Source organism: Ostrinia furnacalis, unplaced genomic scaffold (assembly GCF_004193835.3).
Source record: "Ostrinia furnacalis isolate ACB-3 unplaced genomic scaffold, ASM419383v2 OfSCF0069, whole genome shotgun sequence".
Classification (NCBI taxonomy): domain Eukaryota; kingdom Metazoa; phylum Arthropoda; class Insecta; order Lepidoptera; family Crambidae; genus Ostrinia; species Ostrinia furnacalis.
In genome coordinates this window covers 947,554-969,219 of record NW_021130308.1, presented here as the reverse complement: position 1 = coordinate 969,219, position 21,666 = coordinate 947,554, and the positions used below count along the sequence as shown (strand labels likewise).

General features: G+C 36.7%; 4 protein-coding genes across 4 annotated transcripts; 2 read left to right on the top strand and 2 right to left on the bottom strand.

Annotated features, from left to right (window-relative positions):
- The first annotated feature begins 2,289 nt into the window (after nucleotides 1-2,289).
- Nucleotides 2,290-8,976, top strand: LOC114366134 (uncharacterized). Its single transcript, XM_028322915.1, has 5 exons — nucleotides 2,290-2,463; nucleotides 3,845-4,018; nucleotides 6,262-6,379; nucleotides 6,868-6,953; nucleotides 8,846-8,976. The coding sequence occupies exons 1-5, from the start codon at nucleotides 2,404-2,406 to the stop codon at nucleotides 8,861-8,863; spliced, it is 456 nt and encodes a 151-aa protein (XP_028178716.1). The 5' UTR covers nucleotides 2,290-2,403; the 3' UTR covers nucleotides 8,864-8,976.
- A 409-nt stretch (nucleotides 8,977-9,385) lies between these two features.
- LOC114366111 (general odorant-binding protein 28a) lies at nucleotides 9,386-12,682 on the top strand. Its single transcript, XM_028322900.1, has 5 exons — nucleotides 9,386-9,807; nucleotides 10,398-10,574; nucleotides 10,971-11,088; nucleotides 12,118-12,203; nucleotides 12,573-12,682. The coding sequence occupies exons 1-5, from the start codon at nucleotides 9,748-9,750 to the stop codon at nucleotides 12,594-12,596; spliced, it is 465 nt and encodes a 154-aa protein (XP_028178701.1). The 5' UTR covers nucleotides 9,386-9,747; the 3' UTR covers nucleotides 12,597-12,682.
- A 1,617-nt stretch (nucleotides 12,683-14,299) lies between these two features.
- Nucleotides 14,300-17,375, bottom strand: LOC114366162 (general odorant-binding protein 28a-like). The gene is made up of 5 exons (XM_028322946.1): nucleotides 17,289-17,375; nucleotides 16,690-16,866; nucleotides 16,124-16,235; nucleotides 14,705-14,781; nucleotides 14,300-14,427 (listed from the first exon to the last, which is right to left on the bottom strand). The coding sequence occupies exons 1-5, from the start codon at nucleotides 17,343-17,345 to the stop codon at nucleotides 14,416-14,418; spliced, it is 435 nt and encodes a 144-aa protein (XP_028178747.1). The 5' UTR covers nucleotides 17,346-17,375; the 3' UTR covers nucleotides 14,300-14,415.
- An 869-nt stretch (nucleotides 17,376-18,244) lies between these two features.
- On the bottom strand, nucleotides 18,245-21,246 carry LOC114366121 (uncharacterized). Its single transcript, XM_028322912.1, has 5 exons — nucleotides 21,064-21,246; nucleotides 20,574-20,750; nucleotides 20,052-20,166; nucleotides 19,304-19,389; nucleotides 18,245-18,476 (listed from the first exon to the last, which is right to left on the bottom strand). The coding sequence occupies exons 1-5, from the start codon at nucleotides 21,127-21,129 to the stop codon at nucleotides 18,459-18,461; spliced, it is 462 nt and encodes a 153-aa protein (XP_028178713.1). The 5' UTR covers nucleotides 21,130-21,246; the 3' UTR covers nucleotides 18,245-18,458.
- Between the last annotated feature and the right edge of the window lie 420 nt (nucleotides 21,247-21,666).

Below are 21,666 nucleotides of genomic sequence, written 5' to 3'. Positions count from 1 at the left end.
ATGAGGAGATGCGTAGGAGAACCAGAGTGACTTACATAGCCCGCAGAATCGCTAAAATCAAGTGGCAGTGGGCGGGGCACATAGCTCGTAGAGCTGATGGCCGCTGGGGCAGGAAAGTTCTTGAGTGGCGACCACGAGCCGGAAGACGTAGCGTGGGCAGGCCTCCCACTAGGTGGACCGACGATCTGGTGAAGTTCGCGGGAGGTGCCTGGATGCGAGCGGCGCAGGATCGGTCTTCGTGGAAATCCTTGGGGGAGGCCTTTGCCCAGCAGTGGACGTCTTTCGGCTGAAACGAACGAACGAATGTACAGAAAATAGCTCGATGACGTAATGGGTCGGTAATTTCGTACAGGTCCAGTAATGGTTCACGATCACTTATTTTAATTACTTGTTTTTATTCATGATCACGTCACATGCAACCGTGCTGAAATGTGTATCATGATCATATCAGTCTCAGGAAGTCCCCCTCAATGATTTTCAGATTGGGATCGTTTAAGCAGTCTGCACCAAGCGGTTTGGTAATATTTATTATGGTCATATTCTGTCCATCTTGAGGGTGCCGTTCCATGCTAAGCTTTAGCCCTTCTCTTCTTGAGAGTTGGTAAGTCAATTAAAAAGGTAACAATATTAGTGGACCGACGACCTCATAAAGGCAGCAGGAATTCGCTGGATATGTTATGGGCCCTACCAACCGGCCTTTGTAGAAATCATTGAGAGAGGCCTATGTTCAGCAGTGGACGTCCTATGGCTGAAATGATGAATTAGTTATACAATTTTAAAAAATTTATTCCAGCTTTTTCAAACCATAATTTATTTTTTAGTCATCGCTAAGCGTTGTTAAATCGTCAGCTGCTTTGAGACAAGCATTAGGCACTTTATTTAGTAATTTCCTCAAAGTATGTTTTAAGCGATAGGTATAGTACACAAAAAACTTATGTTTTAAATCATTGTTCTTAGTATTCCTTGTGCGTCATAATCATAACTAAGCAGGTAAACATTTACAAGTATTTTTACTAGAAAAACAAGATATTTATTCAAGCCAGTACTTGGTAGAGGAAGAAATCAGGTGTTCCATAATATTTTGGTTGCAACAGTAGTAATGGTAACTTACGCAATTTTTTTTAATGAAACCTAGGACCTATGCATCAGGGGATAGACACAGTTCTAACTAATAAACATAATTTAATATGATTATTCGTTTTAATCTTTTCTATTTTTAATTAAATATCTCCCGCTGAAGTGATTATACTAATTTTAGCTAACTAAACCGTAGTTTTTACCCGACTGCACCAGGAGGAGGGTTATATTTTTTTTAAATAACTTGAAAAAATGAACTGCCTAAGGTGCAAATCGAACCCACGACAAATCTCGCCAGAAAGTTTCAATAACTAAAATATAGTTACTGGCTACATATAAGTTTACATGACAACTGCATCGTGACTAGGTATGACTGCCCAAATGATATTAAATCGTACAATGTATGCACAATGGACTTAGTAATGCTATGTTACTTGATAATCACAGAGCGTGTAATTATAGTTTTTATCACGAATAAAGAATTCATCATCTAAAAATAACGCCTATCTGTTGGCTACATCGAATAATTAAAACAATTGATTTTATTCTTGTGTGTAATTTGTTAATAAAGTTCGTACTTTTCTGTAGTCGTACTTTTCCATCGTGAAAACATATAGCATTAGATTACGAATATTAGATAGATTTCTTCCAGCTACACCTAGTTTCGTGCACAAGCTTGGAATTTGACGAACTTTCAGTAAATAACTGAAATTAAGCTCTAATTAAGCTTTTACTCCCTGGCGACATAATCATCGAATATTCGTACATTTCAGGAGTGAAAATTTTGAAAAGCTAGTAACTAGGTATGTCCCCAATAGAAAAGTCTTCTTCATTTTCATACCGCCACAGTGGTTAGCTTGATTACTTAGCAGTCATTTTCACAACACAAATTGAACTATTTCAGGTAACAAATAAGCTGTATGTATTTTACTACATGACATCTCATTTAGACTGAACGTCCATCCATCAGCTATTCAAATAGTTCAGTCCTCAATTGTTGTCCAAACTAGCCCGAAAAATCAAGGTGACGATTATCCAATCTCCCAAATTCTCGAATTAATTTCAAATTACCCTCATCTAGTCGCTGTCGCACGTTACATCTAAATCACGTTGTTTACCTGCCAATTCCATATTTTTGCTCGTTACCGACTTTTTGCAGATAATTTTTGAACCGTGTGTGAATGATGCGGGCAATTATATCAAAGCAAAATTGCTCTTGTACTTTATATAAAAAGGACGGCCGGTATATACCACAGACAGTGCCTTTGCGTGCGGTACAAAGCTTGGATTGTATTTTATTGTTTATAATATTAATATTTTATTATAATGGCTAAGTTTTTGGTTCTGTGTCTGGGTGTCTTGGCTGCGGCTATCAGCAGTACCAAAGTAAGTGTTTGTTACTTTTATATTTATCATAATACCTTACTTTTAAGCAGAATCTATGGGACAACTATAGAGTCAGGTAGAAATTCTTCAATATTTTTAAGTGTAGGCTACTTCTAGAAGGACATCTCAAACCTGGGTGTCAAACGTTATGAAGTAAGAATGGCCTATGGCTCAGGCATCCCTACACCATAAGATACTCTGAAGTACAAAACAATTTATTTTCTTGGACATTCTGCTGCAGTACGAAGGCGCTGGATGCAGGCCGCTACCAACCGGCATTTGTGGAAATCGTTGGGGGAGGCCTATGTTCAGTACCTACTGGACGACGTCCTATGGCTGAAATGATGATGATAATTCTGCTATGAAGCCTGCAATGTACTATCTACATGGATACATCATTTTTAACACTATTATTAAGTTGGTCTTACTTGGATATTGATCCCAGAATCTGTAAGTCGAGAGTTCCAATCTTTTACCGCCCACTGAAAAACTCTTTTCTCTAAAAAGCATTTGAAAGTGGTATAACCCTGATTATGTAGCCCCTCGTGTATTTTATAAAGAATTTGATGCAATAAATGATTGAGTCATCATCATCATCATCATTTAGGCCGTAGGACGTCCACTGCTGAACATCTTCTTCTTATTCGTTACGCTCTTGGCAGAGCGGTCGTGGTCACGTTGAGGCGTTGTTCACTTCGGTTGTAGAGGCGGATACAACTTTCCGCAAGATCTCCCGCCGTCTCTCTCTATTAGCAGACTGTCTGGTGCAGTCACATACGCCGTCTCCCACTGCCGATTTCACATGAACATAGGCCTCCCCTAATGATTTCCACAATGGCCGGTTGGTGGCAGTCTGCATTCAGCGCCTTCCTGCTACCTTTATGAGGTCATCGGTCCACCTTGTGGGTGGACGTCCTACGCTACGCTTTCCGGTACGAGACTTCCACTCCAGAATCTTGCTGCCCCATCGGCCATCAGTTCTGCGTACTATGTGCCCTGCCCATTGCCACTTCAGCTTGCTAATCCGTTGGGCTATGTCAGCGACTTTAGTTCGTTTACGGATCTCCTCATTTCTGATTCGAGATCTGAATGAAAGAGTATTGTCGCGGACCAGTCTTGACGCACGGAAGGAGACGTGCGGGAGGAATCCCACCACCACGAGCAGCGCGCCGTCACACACTCGCTTGGGCCCCCAGCCATACATAGCACGTACTACTCGTTCGGACCTCCAACTCGCGATCGCCATTTTGTATCACCACGTCGTATAGTTTAATACTTAATCCTAATTGTAAACGGATATTAAACCAGCCTATCGAAATACAGTCCACTCTTTCATTTAAGTTCCCTGTAGGACCCTTTTCAGTATTGATCACGATTTCAGGCTCTCACCTCCGAGGAGCTCCTCAAGATCGAAGCAGACATGTTGGTGTACGTCAAGGACTGCGCGGACAAGTTCAGCGTCAGCGATGACGACCTCAAGGAGGCGAAGGAGAAGGAGAACATAGACAACATCAGCCCCTGCTTCATGGCGTGCGTCTTCAAGAATGCTAATTTGGTGAGTGTCATACTTCATAGGATGCTACTGATATTTCTAGCCATCATAAAAATATAAACTGGTAAAAAATTCATTTAAGTTCACCATTGCGTTTAAGAATTACATTCATCTGTACGGCTAGCACGAAAAACTTTCGAGTTCAAATCGTTTGCGTACTCGAATCGCCATCAAAAGATTTAGTACGAAAACTACAACAGCGCCCTTGTGAACGTGTCGTAAAGTGAACTTAGTGTATGAAATGGTTGCACGAAACTTATTTTGAGAATCAAAATTGTCACGTTATCGTTTAATTCGAAGGTTGAGTATCGAATTTTATCGAATACGCAAACGATTCGAAGAAGAAAGTTGTTCATGCTAGAGGTACTGAACACAACCAGTCGAAAAGTGTTTGTCCTTTCTGTGGCCAGTTGGATACCCATACACAACCCTGAAGTTGCGGTGGAAGAAAAAAAATGCATTTTAAAATGTTCAAAAACCTATAGGGGAGAGTTTGGTATTTTGTACCGCCGGGTAAATTGTACCACCCTCATATTTCGTAAAGTATTTATTGAATGTCTGTAATTGCAACACTCAGCGATACACAACTAAAATCAATTAATATCGGCCATGTGGTTTTTGCCGTGACAACAAACATGTGTGTTTTATTTTGAAAAGTATTTTTTCATTGTTTTCAAGTAACTTTTGACAATACATGTTTAGTTTGTAATTTTGTTAAATTTAATCAGAGGGTGTTTCTAATATATTATTTAGAAGCGTAAATTAGTGTGGATTACAATTATTTGAAACATTTTTCGGTATTTATAAGCTATATTTTTTACCGATTTTTTAAAAGCACTATCACCTAGTCGGCTAAATTGTACCACATCAAGTTGTATGGGACTTTACCAAAGGATTTTGAATTTTTTTTTAGTAAATCATATCTTGAAGTTATAATAGCGTAGTTATGTTTGACTAACAATAAATGAAAGCAAAAGACTGGCAAAGTAGATTAGGTACAAGTGTGCGTTACGATAATTGGAATTACAAAACTTGTACTCAAAATCGTGATAACGTGTAAAACAATACCGATTGTCTATGTTATTAACTACTGTTCCTTTTCGTTTCCTAATTTGTTAAGAATGTATCGTATAATATTTTGCCATAGTTTTTTTATAGGCTTGAAATTTATTGAAATCCAATTTAGTAACCCTGTGGTACAAATTATCGAACCGGTGGCTAAATTGGACCGAAGCTCTGAACTCGTACTTTGTTGATTTGTGCTACATATACAACAATCATGTTAATTAATACTTATGAAATAGTAAGTTGAATAATGTATCTTTTATTATATACCATGGCCATTAGCAAAAACAAAAGAAAACTATGTGTAAAATGGGATTGAGAAAAACTGGTCCAAATTAGCGGACTCTCCCTTAAATATTCTCTAGATCTGACTCTTACCTACGTTAATAACTCTTTTTCCGATTTAAAAAGTAGTTCAGGGACCTGATATTTGGGGAAATTGTCGAGCCTGTGTCCTTTTTAGGCCTTTTTAGAGTGTCAATAAAATTTATTTATTTATTTATTTATTTTATTGGGCTATCAACATGAGATACAGTATTATACACAATTAAAAAAATTAAGCCAAAGGTCTCTAGCTAACTGCTCTCACACAAACGATAACCACAGCATGCATAATATTATAATGTAAGCAACCCGTGAACTTTACACAATACAATAACATAATATAGTACCTAATTACAACTTTGAAAAATCATCTGACTGGTCGTGTTCAGGTTAGGATGTAATTCTTAAACGCAATAGTGAACTTAAATTATTTTTTTACCAGTTGTATAGACATTTTTGAGATCGCCTAATCAGACTTGTATATCACAACTAGATGCAGAATTTTGATGATAGGGTGTCATCAACACCGCTGACGTAGTGAGTCACCCTTCATAGGCCGCTATGTTGTCGACTACGATTGAAAGAAGTCAATAATATCATTTTCATTTGTGTATGTTGGGTAGGTTATCCGTTGACATGCGAGAGAATGCCCGGGATTACTCAATACCATCACTTGTAGGGTTCCTGGTTCTTAGTTAAATAAGTACATAATCAATTACCTTCAGGCGTATTATGGCAACCGACTCGCTAATGGACTACTTCTCATTATGGCCACTTCTCATAGGGCTACTTCTCATCACTGCCAGAATCCTTAAGCTCTCCGTGCAGTGAAAAAAATATTGCTGTTTTTTTTTCAGATCAACGATAAAGGTTTATACGACCCTGAAGTCGTCACTGGCAAGCTGAGTGACAAGTACCTGAGCAACGATGAAGACAAAGCTAAGATGGCTGAAATCGCGAAGGACTGCACTAAAGGTATGATAAAGGTTTTTAAAATAGGCATTTACCCAATAATCGCTTCTGTATTTTTTTTCGGAAGGACTGAGCTAATAGCCTTGAGCGGCTTTCTCAGCTTTACCTGTGAACACAGATGGATCTCAACCTCAAGAACCGCTTCTGTAATCTAGTGGTCAGACTCAGAGGTCCCGAGTTCGATTTCCAGTGGGGGCAACATTTTCAGTTTGGTTTGATTGGTGGTAGAGCTTGTTCTTAGTCCGCCTAGCTAGATAATACCATGTTATCTAAGTCTATCGCCATAACAAGAATACATTCATCCTCTGTGGTTGAGGATTTAGTGAAACTCGCTTACACCAGCGGTCTGATCATGACTTTCCATCGAGTGAAAGAAACCAAGAGCTTCTCTATTGTGCGCAAAGGATAATTAAATTATAAACAAAATTTTTAAGGATTTTAATTTCAACCATAGAACCATTATCAAGTGTATTTATTTAATGAATTTTCAGTGAATGATGAGTCAGTTTCGGATGGGGCTGAGGGCTGCGAACGCGCGAAACATCTTCTGGTATGCTTCGCTAAGCACAAGAATGCTGTAAGTTTATTGTTAACAAATAACTACCTCTTAGATTATACCATTTTTCGATTATACCTACCACACCTACAAGGTGGACCGACGACATCGTAAAGGAAGCGCTGGACGCAGGCCGCTACCAATCGATCAACATGGAAAGCATTGGGGGAGGCCTATGTTCAGCAGTGGACGTCCTATGGCTGAAATGATGATGATTATGAGATTATACCATATTTAGATTATATCTATAGATTTATCTTAGAATATGACAAATGTGCCGATATGACGAGCCGGAAGTGTGAGCAGGCCTCTCACTAGATGGACTGACGATCTGGTGAAGGTCACGGGAGGTGACTGGATGCGGGCGGCGCAGGATCGGTCTTTGTAAAAAACCGACTCCAAAAAACCTACACTAAAACGTAGACTCCAAAATCATGGTATACCTACATAAATATTAATAATTTGTCCTAATAAATAAGTAGGTAATTAGTAATTATTTTTCTACGTTTTAGTGTAGGTTTTTTGGAGTCGGTTTTATTTTATTTTTTTATAAAATTTTACTTATTTCTTGCTTTTTAGTTAACTAATTATTACCTTGATGTTACCACTGAAGGTAGGCAGTACACTGAGACCAAAAAAAATTGGTTCATAATCGGCGGAGATATTGCGTATAAAAAAGTTCATACCCAATTTTCCACCCTTGGGGGTGAAATATTTTCTTCAAATTCGCATGAAACCACCCTTTTGATAATACCTATTCAACAAAAAAAAATAATCGTTCAAATTGGTTTATAATCGGCGGAGATATTGCGTATAAAAAAGTTCATCCCCAATTTTCCACCCATGGGGGTTGTTTTTTTATTATTAAATTTAAATGGGACCACCCTTGAGGTATTACCTATACGCCGAAAAAAGATTTGTTCAAATCGGTTCATAATTGGCGGAGTTATCGCGTAACAAACATAGAAAAAAAAAACATACGGGTCGAATTGAGAACCTCCTCCTTTTTTGAAGTCGTTTGAAAATCCTTGGGGGAGGCCTTTGTCCAGCAATGGACGTCATTCGACTGAAACGACCGATGATTAATGTTGATTTTATGAAAATAAGTAAGGGACCTGATACCACACAGGTCACAAAAGTGTCTACGCAGGTTGCAGCCTCTAATCCTACTATAATATTATAAATGCTTAAGTTTGGATGTCTGGATGTTTGTTACTCTTTCACGCAAAAACTACTGAACGGATTTTGCTGAAACTTTACAGTATTATTGTTTGTAATGTAGATTAAAATATAGGCTAAGTATTATTTATGCCGATCTGTGACACTAAATTTCACGTGGGTGAAGCCGCGGGCAAATGCTAGTGCTCTATAAAACTGTCTAAAAACGACTGTGATTCTTAATTCTGATAAATGGAATCCCGATTCACTCTATCGCTAAAGATAGTGTCTAAGCGCTATTCCTAATATCGCTAGCCCAAATTCAGGCAAGCGTGGGGGTTTAGGCTAAATCTTCATTGTCTCTAGTAAATTAGAAAGGGTCGTGCTCCTTCATTGAAGAAAATTACCTACTTGATATAATAATAATAATAAAATAATAAATCTTTGGACAATTTCACACAGCGCCAGCTAGCCCCAAAGTAAGCAACTTAATGCTTGTGTTATGGGTGCTAGCTTGACGGATATACTACTTATATACTTTTTTTTTTTAAATACATAAATATTATACATAGTCACACCCAGACCCGTCACAGAAATTAAAATTCATCATTTCAATTTCTGCCCGGCCGGGAATCGAACCCGGGACCTCTCGGCATAGTAGTCCGTTCTGAACCACTACACCAAACGGCCGACCGACGATAATAATGATGATGATTATGATGATGATGATGAACACCCATTTTAATTGTTTTCAGCTCAAAGGCGGGCGTTAAGGAAGGACATGGTGAAATGAAGCTGACGTTTACCGACTAGGATAATTTTACAACGGAACTCTACTTATTATATTGTATGCTCACTTTTTGTTTAATAAATGAAATCAATGTTCCATCCGTCTTCAATTATTTCTAGCGCCAACAAAGCAAAACTGAGTAAACCTGTGATAAAACCTACTATGATAAAAAACTATTGAAAACCATTACTGGTAGAGATTACTTAGATAGGCCCTGGCATAAAAAGTGAACCTAAGGTTAGGATGTCATTTTTGGAATGGATTGCAGTTAAAATTACATTTACAATAAATAACTTGTTCATTCATTTATAATTTATCTTAACACAATTCTGGACAGACTGAAATGAGTTACATAAAGTACAAAGTTATTGCTCTCTTAGAATGCTGTGCCCGACAGGGTCCTTGTATCTTAGAATAAAAACATACCACCTCTGTAACATTGAGGATGCAATAAACAATTGAGTATTCTTAGTGTTTTTAAATATCTGGGTCCTATAGAAATCCAACCTCCTCAAGACCGACAAATTCTCTACTATCTATATATAGGTTTAGAACTATCAATTACCAAAACAAACCTAACGCTTCACGGCGAAGCGACAAACACAAGTCTTAACAGACGCGCCTTTTATCTGCCTTTCGTTCCACCAGCATATCCAATCAAGACAAATGATCATCATTCGGTTTCCACGGGTTAAGCGTACTTCCTACTAATTGAAGGCCGAATCCTCGGAAGTGGGTTTACATACACGATTTTTGCACTTCATGCATGCTTTTAGACTAGTATAAAATAGTATAGTGGCTGGATAGGGTGTCATTATTGAACTATCCTTCGCTAGTTTCAATTACAGTGATTTAAATCAAGTAACAATGGTTAAAGGCGTTATTTTCTGGATGGCAGCTGCGGTGTTGTGTGCGGCGAGTGCTTCTGTAAGTAGATTAATTACTGTATGAATCTACTATCAGGGTATTTATTGGCAAATAAAATGAAATAGTTGATACCACAGTTAACTGTATTTTGTATTTTGTGAGGTCTCATTTCAGTCCCCTTGTTGGTTTCTCAAACCATTACCACTTTATCTTAAACCATTCATGAATATTGATGCAATATAAAAATCCAGTTGTGATTTTTTGGCCAAGTAAATCCAAAATGCACTCGTTATTATGCGATGCAATAAAACTCCTTCTTTTAATAGAAAACAAATGAAAGTATTTAAAAACGAATAAAGAAATGAGTTTAAAATATTATTCGTATGTCCTCTTTTGTCAGTTACTTTCGAATGAAAAAAATACAATTTATGTTTCGTTCTTTTGGTCCAGTTCTTTTAAGTGTTCCAAATTCAAATCATTTATTTTCTGTCAAAATACGGCCATGTTTATTTTGTATGTTATTTTTGGCTTTTAATATCAGAGACAAAGCCAATACAGCATTTTTTATTCAAACGAAATAAGGCCTAACTACAAGCGATTCTAGTAGGTATATCGTCATCGATCATCAACCAATTCTGTTCTCATTCCAGTCCCTGAGCGCAGACCAGCAGGCTATCATCCAGTCGAAGCTCCTGACCAGCGGCCTGTCCTGCATCAAGGACCACCCTCTGACAATAGCGGAGATTAAGGTCTTGAAAGACAAGATGCTGCCAGATGGGAAGAACGCTAAGTGCTTCTCTGCCTGTTTGTTCAAGAAGATCGGTGTTGTAAGTATTTCTTTTTACAACTTCATCTTATTTTACCTCATATTTTATCATAATATAATGATAACAGCAAAGTGGTCTGGCTGTAAAATAGTAGTTACAGTAAATAGCAATATTACAGTTGTTAGGGTTGAAATTTTTCATAATGAGTCATGATAAACAAGCTTTAAGGAGATCAAATAGTACATATTATTTATTAATTTACATGACAAGAGCTTAATTATTGAGATTATAACACGTTGATACTCGTAGTGTAATACATATGTACATGTGAGTTCATTGAGGCGGGTTAAGTACGGCGATTGTTTTATTTTGGGATTTGCTTAGTTAGTGACTGTATTTATTATATGCAAATGTATTTAATAAATATTATAAGTACTCATTTAATTTTGTCTATAGATGGACGACATGGGCAAATTCAACCCGGATGGCGTAAGGAAGAACGCGCAGCAACTGTTCAAAAACGACGACGAGCACTTGATGAAAGTAGAAGAAGTCATTACAGAGTGCTCTGCCGGTTAGTACAACGATAGCATGGAAACATTATTCATCATCATCATCATCTCAGCCATAGGACGTCCACTGCTGAACATAGGCCTCCCCCAATGCTTTCCATGTCCAGTTGGTAGCGGCCTGCGTCCAGCGGAAACATGATTAATGGCAATGCCAGATTTTGTATGGAAGGTGGCGTCTTTTTTTTTTCGCGCGGCCATCGACCAAACTTTGTTTTTTGATTACAAAATAGTGTAATAAACCAAACTTACTATGACATGTATACCTCTAAACTCAGTCTGAACTGAGTTACGGGCATTAGAAGTTGGATGATTTTCATACTAGATTTAGCTTTTTGAGCGCAAGTTTTGTAAGAAATTGCAACAAAATATTGCGCTATTTTTTTATTGCGCTGATTCTGCTCCATACTGATGTCTGGAGCCTATAATGGATGGTATTGTTTGTTTACACATACAATGTCACTATTTTGTTGCAATTTCTTACAAAACTTGCGCGCAAAAAGCAAATCTAGTATGAAAATCATCAAACTTCTAATGCTCGTAACTCAGTTCAGACTGAGTTTAGAGGTATACATGCCATAGTAAGTTTAGTTTATTACACTATTTTGTAATCAAAAAACAAGGTTAGGTCGATGGCCGCGCGAAAAAAAAAAGACGCCAATTTCCGGCATTGTCTTTTTCAGAAATTAAAAATACGAGCTTGTTTTTAATTACTTGTGTGTCCCGGGATCCGATGGAAATTACGGATTGAAAGAGTCCACCTTTTTAACCAGCAGACTAAGGAAAAGTTATCATCATTTCAGCCATAGGACGTCCACTGCTGAACAAAGGCCTCCCCCAATGATTTCCACATCGCCCGGTTGGTAGCGGCCTGCATCCAGCGCTTTCCTGCTACCTCCATGAAATCATCTGTCCTCCTTGTGGGTGGACGGTGAAAAAAATAAAAGTAGAGTGTCAAAATATAATTTTCAATCGTCTTTGCTACAGTTCTAAAATGTATATTCTAATGAAAAACTTAATTTTCTCCATTTCAGTGAATGACGCCTCAACGTCCGACGGTAACATGGGTTGTGATCGAGCGAAGTTAGTTTTTGACTGCTTAACTGGTTATGCGGATAAAGTAAGTGATAAGTAGATTTTAGCTACAGAAATCTCTGAAAATCAATTTTAAAACTATCAGCTGCAGGTCCCTTAAGAACGCAATATAGAGTAACTACCTACATATGTACCCAATACTTATTATTCTCAGCCGCACTCATGTTGATTGTATAAATAAAACAATACAAGTATGAATATATAAGTTCTATTATTTTAGAGTCCATGCCCATTGTACACCACGTTTTTTCAGGCGCATCGCTTCAGAACGCCTGAAAAACCTGAAAAAATAAACGTCATAATGCTTATACAAAGGCCCATGCCCTCAATGTTTTTTTTATTTGAATGTGTATTTATAAAACATACTAAGAATAAAATGCATTTTCATTTACAGTTCGGCTTCAACATCAATTTCTGAAAGACATTGAAGATCATGGATACTTTTAGTTTTACGTCCACATAAAATGATTGGCTGTAGAAGTTATTGTCATGACAGATATTAATGTATGAAATTAATTTAAAATAAGGTAAAATATAGTTTATTTTATTAATAATAATTTAAATTGCGTTATGTTCATTGTTTTGCGGAATCTGTAAATACTATTAGCAATTTAAACCTAATAAAGTATTGTGTAAATAAAAACTCGTTTTGTTTCATGAATTTATTTTCTATAACTACATAACATTGGGTTTCAATTAAGGTTTCATAGAATCACTCTATGATTTCAAGCAAATCATCATCATCATCATTTCAGCCATAGGACGTCCACTGCAAATATTTTATGAAAAACCTTGAAAGTGGAGCAAAAATCCGAGAATCACGGCAGCGAACTTCCTCCAGGAGGAAATGCTAGTTTGTTACCATACTAGCTCTGTTTTGAGTTTGTGATTTAGTGTGATATTGGGATATTATGGTAAAATATTTCTCATGTTTAATAACTATCTATTTTAAGCTGCAAAAAAAAGAGTAATAGGCTACTTTCCTAACAATTAACTTTTAGTTTTTCAATTACACTATCAAAAAATATTGAACACGTAGCCAACAAGGTAACCAAGTAATTACGAAGTTATGATGCGTTGAAGTGGTTTCTATGAAGATGACCTACTCATTTGTATTTACTCGGTTGAAGTTCCGCGTGACTACATTTTTAAGAACACCTTGTCACGGGCCCCTTCTTTCGCGCTTTATCTCTCAATTTTCATTAGTTTAAAAAAGTGAAAAATACGTGTCGAGTATTCTTTGATAAGTTAACCGACGCACTAATTCAAACTATTGTTTTTTACCCAGGAAACATCTCTAGGGATAGTCAAGCATACAAAATTGCACAAAGTGTAATTTTATTACAAATCTTAATAGTGTACCTACTAGTGTTGACGGGGGTGTTTTAGTATTCCTGTACCTATCTAATTGCCGGCCTCGTAAAACATTTTGAACTGGGAACTGGGCTATCCTCTCTTAGTTAGAGTTTTTCCAATGCGTTTCAATGATGAACCACAATACTAGATTGAACTAAAAGCGCCTTCACTAACTATGAATGTAAACTGGCATGTGAACAATTGCTTGCTCGTGAGGTAGGTGACACAGGGTATAAGCAAAGCACCGACTGCAAAGTAATAAATATGGATATCATTTCATATCCGCATTGAAATTCAGTACATTTTACTTAAAAAACAAAGTAATATTTTCCATTTTCTAACATTTCAAAATTGAATTGTACCATGCAGTGTATGAAAACGCTCTTAAAAAATGCTCTTCAATTTAAAAAAAAACTTTACTAGGCAATTAAGTCAATCTGAGTAAAAAAAACTACTAATCTACATATTTTTATAAATCGTGTTCAGACAGAAGTTTTTATTTTTATTACTTTACCATAAACACCCTGTGACTCCTACTCAAGAAAGTTGGCAAATTCTTTATTGCACACAAAAATTAAGATACCTAAGGCGAACTTAATGCCGTGTGGCATTCTCTACCAGTTAACTTTTAGGCCAACAGAAAATTACTTACGATAATTTTATCATAATAATTGTTGTCTCTACTCTCTATCATAAATGATCAATAGTACCTATTTGATGACTGAGATAAGGTTAATTAAAAAACGAAACAGTTTGTTTGCTTAACTTATTTAATATTTATGATATTTTAATGTCCACAATCCTATTTTATAATGCCTTCTTAACTAAATAATTTCATCAGGTTTCCATAAAAATCCCAGCCGAGCGTCTTCTTCTTGTGTTTAGAAATCGTACTGGAACAAAAATATAAAAGTTATAATTACTCGTACTTTTTTGAATAATGGAATAAAGGAGCCACTGTTAATATAATCTACAATCAAGGGAACTTACATAAAAAGTAAAGTTGTTTCTTAGGGGCATTACTTTGGGACTACGAGTAGATGGCGCAGTACAAAATATCCAAGGATATTAGGGAATCTTTATTGTTACTACAATTTAACTAAATAATTAATAGGTTACATCTGCCTCACTGTATTTCCAAAATGATTTAAGATCAATGTTAAAGCTAACCTTTTCTGAATGCTCCACGAAACATTTGAAGACAAGTTTGGCGCGTTCACAGGCGTCTGCTCCGTCCACAACAGAATCTGAAAATAAACGTAACGTTTCAAATATTTTTTGTAGTCTATGGCCAAAAGGCTGCTGTCCAAATTCATACTACGAATGACAGATGTCAATTTGGCAGTAAACGTCAGTTACGCGCGCTTCATGGCGAGATTTAGGATTCAGTGGAGGGTAGTTGAACGGGAAAATGGTCGATCTGTTTTAATGGTTTTAATGTATTATTTAATGGACTTTAGTGTACAAATCTGGTGTTAATTTGTGTTCTAAAGTGCGGTGAAGTGATAAATCGATAGTGGAAATATCAATTACTGTAAGGGACAAAACACGACTTTTCAGGAGAGCCAAAAAACGATTTTTTTTTCTTTATACCTCAATATCTTTTTATGTGATGTTACGATTTAAATAGTTTCTATGGCAAAGTTTCTTAGAATTTTCTGTTCTTTCATAATATAAACGCCAAATTTCNTACGAGCGAGACGATTCGTAATGACTCTCGAAAACAGCTTGTAGACATGGCTCGGAAGTGAGATGGGTCTATAATTCTTCAACAAGGTTTTGTCGCCTTTTTTGAAGAAGAGTGTCACCACACTTCTGTGCCATACCGTAGGCATTTTTCCTTCGAGGATGACGGAATTGAACAGCTTCTGAAGAGCCTGCAGCCCCTCGGTCAAAAACCCAACTGCGTAAAAATAAACAGAAAATAGATAGAAACAAGACAACTTAGTGTTCATAAGTGTAGTAGGAGTGGGAGGCATTAAATGCATATCACCACCAAAAAAGTAATTGATATCCTATATGCATATTAACGTAAGGGCCTAATTACAATAAATCAAAAAGTTTTAAATGAAGTAAGGTTCAATGAGTTCAAAAGTTAAAACCAACAGTTTAGGGTAAGGGCTGAATTGTATTATTAAAAGGAATTACGTCCTTTAAATCATTTGTTTCCCCAAAAGTCGTATTCAGACGACTAAAAATGTTTAAGGTAAGGGACATTTTTTTAAAGATATCAACATTTCAAGTATACCAATCGATAGAGCCGAAAATTCTGAATGCGTTGGTATATATAACTCATTTTGGCCAAAATGTCCCTTACATTAATTGATACTTCCACTATCGAAATATAAGAAAACATTGAAGCGCTTCGAATTCGATAAACAACCCGCTTAGGTCCCGATGGCATCTTGAAATAGTGTAAGTACCTAGTAGGTATAATGAGTTAAGTATACAATGTTTTTCTATGAAATTGTAGTTGACGACCTTTAGTTAAGTTTAGAAAACCTTTCAAAAGTATTCAGATTTTTTTATTGTTGTGAAACACACTAAATAGGTACACCTAGTAACATATTTTTGATTAACTTTTATTACCTTTGCAGGTTTCTATGAAGTCTTCAATGGCTTTGAGCTCGTCCCCATCGCCGAAAATGTCCTTGGCGTTGGTCACTGCTGTTTCCCGGGATAGCTGGCCTTCGTCGTCTATCTGCAATGAAACAAGGTATTTTATTTGCAAAATAAAATATTATTCTAATAGACCACCACCATCATCCTATACTTATTTTGTTCAGCTATTTTGTAAGACTGGCTTTGAAAAGTAAAACGTAAAAAGTGCTTAAAACGAATTTGAATATGGAAAAAGTATTATCCACGCACAGCCCAAACCACTGGACGGATCGGGCTGAAATTTGGCATGCAGGTAGATGTTATGACGTAGGCATCCGCTAAGAAAGGATTTTACGAAACTCCACCCCTAAGGGGGTAAAACGGGATCCACGCGTACGAAGTCGCGAGCGGCCGCTAGTTACCTATTAGTATAGAATTCATTCATTCTTGTAGTTAACACTCAGGTCATTTATTGAATATCTAAGCTTCTAATAGTATGTATGTCGCAAAGAAGAGACTTGTCAAATTTTGCCACATAAGATAAACTAACTTACCAGTCCGATATTCTTGAGCACGCAGGCGCTGAAGCAGGCTGCTTCCTGACCCTCGGGGAACTCCCTGCTCTTGAAAGCAGCGATGACCTCCTCAGTGATGTTGTTCTCTTTGGCACATTTCTCGCCAACCGTCTCGAAGGTTGCCTGGATACGGACCTTATGCTCTTCTGTTAGGGACTGGAATAAAAGCATTAAGACTTAACCCTACAAGTATCAGCGAATCGAGACGCAATAGAAATTACCGCGGTCTCATGCGACCACTTATAGTTCCACGAGTTAAGGACATTGTCACACGTAACCTTGCAGTGAGAAAGCTGTAAGAGCTAGGTATGTTCCGTTAAACCGTCCCGTAGTCCCATGTAATAAGTGCCCTTTAAAGGGCCTATGTACTGAATAAACTATTTGAATTTAAAGTGGCGCTCTTATCATGTACCATACCACTACCATCAGGGTTCGACTGATCACCGTGGGTCTATGTAGTAAGCCCAGATTTGTTAGATACTAATGCTTTTTAATTCAATACTTGGACTATTATGAAGAACTCACTCCTAAAATCTTATAACTAATAGTATTACGTATTTATTGACTTCATAACTTACCAAAGCCAACTGCAGAACGCAGGCGCACAGAACAAAGAAAACTCCACGTGTAGCCATGTTGTTTATTTATCACTTCTTCAAATGACAAAGTCCAGTAGCTAACTAAATACAAAACTCAAGATCCAATACTTTTATAATGGAACTCCCGAAGCGACATCCTGCATGATAGTGTCACTATTGGACACACCCAAATTGATTACACGAACCTTATTTCTCGGCTATTGAGAATCGCTGATGACAATTTGGAGAAGTACAAAGAATCATGACTTGAGTTTTGGGTGACCTTGAAAGTTCAAGTACTGACTCTATGTATGAAGCAGCAATTTCGAATAGATTGCATTTCATTATTGGAACTTTTTTCTGAAAGTTTTGTGATAAAAACGGTTCGAAATCGTCTTGATGGTGCTATTTGACGAGGTTTTAACAATCTCTTTTGGCAATTCTTCAAGTTTAGTAAGCATGCTCTTTATCAATAATTATAATGACCAAAATTTTACAGTACCAGAGCCGTAAGTTAGCTTATGATTTTGGTTTGAAACTAAGTCCGTTTCTATAGTGCTAGAAGTTTAGAAATTATTCAATGAATTTATGACTATGATTCCAATTTGCCTAAAAAGCAAACTATAAAATCTTTACAAATACCTACTAACTCAAAGTTTACCGGTTGGGTTTTTATTGTAAGTTAAGTTGTTGACTCCACCCATTCACGGGGATTTTCCCCTGATGAGGCAATTTAGGGCAACGATGGGAAAATTTCTGCGCACCAGAACGAAATCATGCCGTTCCAGCGTTTGCGCACGCTATTACTCTGTAGGAAATAACTTTTTCCATGAAGCATTTGACCACGAATTAACTACAAAATAATTATGTAAGTAGGTACCTAGATATAATTAGGTGGGAAAGGATAAATGCAATAAAAAGTAATTTCAATGAGTAGTTACTTCAATTTTATTAACTTAAAACTAATTAATAACAAATCATATCTCCATTATCCGTTCAGCCAAAGTCAAATATTATCCAATATCACATTGTCGAGAAAATACGTACGAGTAAGTTGCGTTTATAGGTACATTAATTCAAAATTCATTAATTTTATTTTTGTGAAATATTTTTCGTTTTTTGATGTTTTGAGAGGTCTTAAAAGTGATGATGCTGCAAACTTGTTCTTCATTAAACGTCGATGCCAAACTGCAAACAATAAATAATCAAATTAATATACTAGGCTAAGTATCAACATACTACCAATGGTTTCTTGAAAAATATTTTTTTCATATTAATGTTTAGACATTTTGTGATTATGATGATTTAATGATTAGACAGACCTCTAAAGAGGCTTTGTAATTTATAAGGCACAAAATTAAGGACATATAACCTGAAAATTATCAATTGTTGTCAACAAATAAAGACAAACATTTATCTCCTTTAAAGATCCAGAGTCAATGGAATGAATGTGTTAAAAGATCTGCTGGATTTGGTTCGGGTGCCTTTTTCACGCCTTTCCATTTGCCTCAATTTACTTTGTATGACATATAAAATGATCTGTGCAGCTTTGAACATCTGCCGACAAATGTTTTTACGTTACGTGAATTTATTCGCAAAGTCTAATACATTTATAATTATATCCATNTCTTAGCCCTATAAATCTGCATTCACAGCTAAAAATCGAAATGATCCTCATTCTGAGACCGTATGGGTTTTTTTTAAATTTCACACTTTTTGGCATTAACCTTCTGCTCTTCAAAAATCTCTAGAAATAGGTACCTAAGATACAGCTATTTGTAATCTCGTGACATCTCTATACCTACACAATGCAGTGTCCCATACTAGCTAGTAATGTGACGTCATGCTCAGCTACATTTTTCATAAAAAAGTTAATACGCTTTCACTTTTTGGTTTCCAGTCTGATTTGAGACAATATTTTGCAAAACTTCTAGGATTTAACTACATATTCTTAATTTATTAGCTTTTAAAATCGATGCATATTCCCTATAAGGTAAAGTAAAATTTGTGTTTACCTTGGGTGCATTCTCCTTCATGCATTTGTACGCGCTAATTGCTCGCTCGCAGCCCTTCTCTCCGTCACTTACGGCTTCAGAGTTTACTGTAAAGGAAAATATAAAATAACTAGCTTTCCGCCCGCGGCTTCGCCCGCGTGGAATTTTGTCTGTCACAGAAAAACTTTATCGCGCGCGTCCCTGTTTCAAAAACCGGGATAAAAACTATCCTATGTTCTTTCCCGGGACTCAAACTATCTCTATGCCAAATTTCATCAAAATCGGTTGCGAGGTTTAAGCGGGAAAGCGTAACAGACAGACAGACAGACAGACAGACAGACAGACAGACAGACAGACAGAGTTACATTCGCATTTATAATATTAGTTGGGATAGTTATTTAATAAGCTTACACGATTAAATATCTGGGAGAAAATATTTGTATCATTTAGGGACATTCATCCATCAATTCCAGAACTGTTTTTAGGTTGAGTTGCATCAACTTTGACGGTAACAATAACTTCAACCGGGGGTTTTGGTATGGAGTTTGATAGACTTAAAGTTTGTTTAAAGTAAATTATGGTGCAACCGTGACTTAGTTACTTTTTTGTAGGAAGATAGGTACGGATTGATATAAATCTATTATCCAGGACGAGTGATACACGAGTAACTAATAATTATCAAAGTAGAATGGAATAAATATTAAAGTTTAATGGATCTGGGTTCTTGACGCTCAGCCTTGAAAGAAAAATGGTTGATATTATAAATTACCAGTATGACACGAATGGAGATAGTCAGCAATAATTTTGAGTTCTTCTTCGTCGTCAAATACTTTCCTCGCCAAATCCAGAGCGGTTTCCGATTTCAGCATGCCATGGTCATCCATCTGTGAATTCATTTTTGAAGTTTCATTATTAGGTACATTATCTTTGGTACTCAAACGCGTTTGGCTTTAACGCTCTACACTAGTATTATATTATCTATGGCTCTACATACATACACTTCTCATACAAATGTGTAGATACATATTGTATACAACTCACAACCAACTCGTGGTAGATACAAATTTTGGGTAGGGTAAACTAATTTGATTTTTCATTATTCTATTAATTTTATTTTTTAAATGTTACCATTGACCTCATAAAAGTAGCAGGAAGGCGCTACTATCCGGTCATTATGAAAATCATTGGGAGGGGCCTATGTTCAGCAGTGGACGTCCTATGGCTGAATTGATGACGATGATGAAGAGTTGGCATTTGCAATGTCGTATTTTGATGGTCTGTTACAACTTACCACACCACATTTCTTCAAGACGCAGGCTAAGAAGCATGGGGCCGCAGGTCCTGAAGGCACGTTCTTGGCCCGCAGGTCGTTGATGTCCTGCTCAGTGATCGGGTTGTCTCCGATGCACTCGATACCAAGTTTCTCAAAGTGCTCCCTTATCACTGCCCTTTGTTCATTTGTCATGGCCTGCATGGTGGAAAATAAATATTAAGAAAATGAAAAGAAAAATATTTTTTAGACAGACGCCCGTATTCACAAACATTATTGAGGTCTCACAGTGCGCGTGAACGCACCGGGTGACATAGGAACCAATCACAGAGCTCTATTCTTCAACGCTATCCGTTCGATTTGCTGCTTCACTTAAGCAAGCATCGTTTTGTGAATAAGGGCGTGAGTCTCATCTGAAGCAGTAGATCTTTTTAACTAAAAATTAAGTTTAGACTGTTTCAATCTTCAGAGTTCAGAACACTAGTACAAGAGTATTGAAATATTTACTTACATTAACCGAATAGGAGGTCAAAGCCAAAAAGTAGAGAGCACACAACAAAACTAAACCACGAATCATTTTGTATCTTGACTTCACACCACCAAACTATTCGAAGGTACTGTTTGAATTTGGCATATCCTTCCCAAAACAAGTGGTTTTATAGTCCCAGATAATAATAAAATAATCAGGTTCACAGACTATGATTAGTCTAATGAAACGACTTTGGATGTAACATTGAAATACGTACAATTGATTATTACTTAGATGTATGTAATTTGCTCAAATTATCAGCTCGTTAAAATTGCAATGTGACAAACTGAAGAAGGAAACGCCTATTGTTAGAATGAACTTTGTACATCCTCATACATAGTTTAAGTCAAAAGAACTCAAAAAGAATGATAGGTATTAAGTAAGTTATGTTTGAAAAAAAGTTTGGAGCACCTCAGGGTTCTACAGGGTGTTAGGTAAATGGGTATATGAGCCGACACTAGCCCATGTTAACATGGTCATATAAATGGTATGGTGAAGTCAGAAATTTGATATCATCATTTTAATTTTTTTTAATTTTCATACAAAATAAATTTTATAAAATCCGATGTGTATGAAAATTAAAAT